The sequence below is a fragment of the Dipodomys ordii genome, unplaced genomic scaffold (genome assembly GCF_000151885.1).
Source record: "Dipodomys ordii isolate 6190 unplaced genomic scaffold, Dord_2.0 Scaffold50, whole genome shotgun sequence".
In the NCBI taxonomy this organism is placed as follows: domain Eukaryota; kingdom Metazoa; phylum Chordata; class Mammalia; order Rodentia; family Heteromyidae; genus Dipodomys; species Dipodomys ordii.
This window is the reverse complement of record NW_012267266.1, coordinates 2,832,561-2,836,413: the sequence shown is the minus strand read 5'-3', so window position 1 is coordinate 2,836,413 and position 3,853 is coordinate 2,832,561. Positions and strand designations below refer to the sequence as shown.

Sequence of the window (3,853 nt, the reverse complement as noted above, 5' to 3'; positions counted from 1 at the left end):
GAATCGAACCCAGGGTCTTGAGCATGCAAGGCAAGCGCTCTACCACTGAGCCACCTTCCCAGCCCAGAATAATATTATATTCTGAATTGCATTTTTGTTTTAAATTTTTTTTGTCGGTCATGAGGCTTGAACTCTGGGCCTTGAGCTCTTCAGCTCAAGGCGAGCACTCTACCCCTTGAGCCACAGTGCCACATCATGCATTTTTGTTTTACTTCACTTTTGTTTGGTGCTAGTCCTAGAACTTGAACTCAGGACTTGAAAGTTGTTTCTGAGCTTCTTTTTTTTTTTTTTTTTGCTGGTCGTGGGGCCTGAACTCCGGGCCTGGGTGCTGTCCCTCAGCTCTTCAGCTCAAGGCCAACGCTCTACCACTTGAGCCACAGTACCACTTCCAGCTTTTTTCTTTATGTGGTGCTGAGGAATCAAACCCAGGGCCTCAGGCATGCAAGGCAAGCACTCTACCACTGAGCCACCTTCCCAGCCCCATTCTGAGCTTCTTTTGCTGAAGGCTAGTGCTCTGCCACTTGAGCCACAGCTCCATTTCCATCTTTTTTTTGCTAGTTTAGTGGAGACAAGAGTCTCACAGACTTTCCTGGCAGATGTGGTTTTGAACCATGATCCTCAGATCTCAGCCTCCTATGTAGCTACTTTACAGGCATGAGCCACCAGCATCCAACACTTTCTTACTATTTTTGCTAGCAATATTTAAATATTAATGTGAAATGCATTTAATACATAATATATTGAATTAGTGTTTTAAAATATCATTTTAAATATTGCCTTTTGAAGAATTTATAGAAAATAATGCATTGTATGCAACTTAAAACATCCATACTAGTATCATTTCTTTTTTAATGGCACTGGTGAAAACATTTTTTTTTTGTCGTTCATGGGGCTTGAACTCTGGATCTGGACGTACTCTACCACTTGAGCCACAGGGCCACTTACAGCTTTTTCTGTTTATGTGGTGCTGAGGAATCGAACCCAGGGCCTCATGCATGTGAGGCAGGCAGTCTTCCTCTAAGCCCCCTTCCCAGCCCTGCTGAAAACTTTTTATGCATTAACATCTTTTGTATACAATACTGTGGGACTAATGTCAAGAAATTTTTTAAGTCAATGTCCTTACTAGTAGCTTCCTCTGAATATTATCTCAAAACCACTCATGCAATACGTAGAAACCTTCAGATATGTGTCCCCAATAACATTCAAGTGAGACTACTTTCAAATGATTAGCCCCATGTGTATGTTTATTTCTCCATTTTTGTAGTTGGACTCCCATCCTATTTCCCTAGAGAATTAGTTGCCAGGTAAAATCTGATGAACACTCAATGATAATGTGGGGAAGCCAACATGTAAAATGGATATTGTCTTCACTTCTCCGTTTTCCTACTTGTATTTCATTTTTGATTCTAACCTTATCTGTCCCCTTGTCCATCATGCATTAGCTACATCATGTCCAGACTCTATTCAGTACTTGACTTCCCTAGTCCTGTCACCTTCCTGTTGTAAATCATAGGGTCATCCAAAATGCTTGTCTGGGAACCTCATCTTTCAAATCCAGCTCTCCTCCTGAAATTTGTTATTAATAAGTCCCTTGGCAAGGACATTTAGAATGTTCTTAAGTTTTTATTATAGCATTGCTGCTGCACTAAATGAATATTTAATATTTATTTCAAACAAATATCCATTTTATTTTGTTGTGTCCTGAATATATGCAACTAACTATTCTGTAAAATATAGTAAGTGGGAAAGGACCTATTTCTACTCTCTTCCAGGGTCCTCAAAATATGTAGTTATTTTTGTAAAAGGGTTCAGTTTGTGTTCCGTTTGGGCAGTTTGGACACAGTGAAAGTACTTTCTTTTCTTTCTTTATCCAGAAATTAAATGTTCATGTGTGTGTCTCTTTATAGGGGGGAGCATGAAACTATTTTCACAAGATTTTTTTTTGTGCTAAAGACATAGTTAGGAAAATAGTAAGGATTTTAGAGGCAAAAGAGTTTGAAGATGGCTTTCACAACTCTTCCCATCCATATTAAGTTTAGTAGGGAATACATATTGTACTGCATTTTTTTGGACATCTCTATTCAGCAATATAGACTCAGAATGATTCAAAGATGTCAAAAATGGGAAGTGGCACTGTAGTTCAAGTGGTAGAGTGCTCGCCTTGAGCTGAAGAGCTGAGGGAAAGCGCTCAGGCCCAGAGTTCAAGCCCCACTGCCACCACCACCAACAAAAACTTCCAAAGATGTCAAAAAGTGGTGTGCAAATTAAGATAAAGTCTTAAAATTTTTTAAACATGGAAACTGAAATACATTTTAATTAGGGCATTGTCTTTGGAATGTTTTTACATTTCTAGAACAATTATAGAGATGGTAAGGCATATTCTAACTAGCTATATGATCAACTTAAATTAACACAATTTTATGAGACAAAGAATATCACAGGATAAAAATGTACTAAGTAAGTATTATGAGCTATTTAGCTACTAGAATACAAAATTTATATTTAAAAATTGTTCTTTCAAAACAGGAATACATATTCAATTATTAGCAGGAGAGAAATTAAAGTAATAAAGGTCACAAGTGACTCAATCTGGTGTTGTGGCATGGGGGAAAGGCCTGTTAAACTCGTTTCTTCATAAAATTCCTCATGGATCAAAGAGCTTTAAAATGGTTATAAACTGGAAGATTTGGTTTGCAAAGAACTCAATTAATGGGGAAATTTAAATGTTTAGTGAAAAAAAAGTGCTTTGAAGTAGGAAATTATCCTGTTTTACCAAGATATGCACAAGAAGAGAAAATAGAAAGCAAGACATCTTAGACACTAGAGAACAGGGTGGAGTTTATAGGGATGAAAGTAATATATTGGAATACTATGTCTGCTTATGGAATAAAATGATTTGAAACACTTTTCCACATAAGCTGTTTCTTACAAGTTCACATTTCCTTATTAAGCTTCCTTGCACATTCAGTCTTAAGATAATTCAAGAAAGACATGCAATTAAATTAGTATAATGTTCTTAATTTCTTTGAACAACACTTTTCAAGTTTCTATTTCAATAGCATGTTCTTGGAATCAGATGTTTTCTAGGTATTGTTTTTCTTGAGATCCAGTACCAATAATATAATTCCAACGAAGAACAGGATGCAATCATTAATAACAACCCCTAGTATTGTAAGGCACACACAAACTCAATCATGAGTTTCCTAATCAATACACTGCAATTGCATATTTGTATATTAACCACAAGTGGTTATCTCTACTTAAAAATTGCATGAAAAAGAGGATTTCAAACAGTTGGTGCTTTGTTAAACTAAGGATCATAATATGCATACCTTTGTGGTAAAAAATATAATATTATTCAGCAAGATATAAAACACATATTGAAGCTGGAAAAACAAGAATTCTAGTAGTGTGGATTTTGGAAACAAAAATACTTACAGGTTTGAGCCACATGATGTCGCACTTTACCACAAAATAGAACTCAAAGAAGAGAACAGAGAGAGGGAAAAAAAATCCTTCCATTCTTACTGGAAGCTGTATCCTCCATCGGACGACTGAAAAATAGTAGCACTGGGCTGACTGATCAGAAGATTTCTACTAACTCTGAGACAAGATCCTAAGTTTTAAAAAAAAGGTACAGTGCACTTGAGATGGAATTTTCCTGGGTAAATGGCCAGGAATCCCAGCGCCTGCTCCTCTCGGTTCTCTTTTTTGCATTCTTGGAGGCAGGGAGCAGCCAGCTCCATTACTCGGTCTCCGAGGAGGCCAAACACGGCACCTTCGTGGGCCGCATCGCGCAGGACCTGGGGCTGGAGCTGACGGAGCTGGTGCCGCGCCTGTTCCGGGTGGCGTC

The 3,853-nt window shown here is 37.8% G+C and overlaps 1 protein-coding gene across 1 annotated transcript in view; it reads left to right on the top strand.

Moving 5' to 3' along the window:
• The first annotated feature begins 3,650 nt into the window (after positions 1 to 3,650).
• Positions 3,651 to 3,853, top strand: part of LOC105988630 (protocadherin alpha-6-like) — a 16,900-nt gene continuing 16,697 nt past the window's right edge. Inside the window, 1 exon segment of the mRNA XM_013020301.1 lies at positions 3,651 to 3,850. Within this exon segment, the coding sequence (XP_012875755.1) occupies positions 3,651 to 3,850 (200 nt within the window).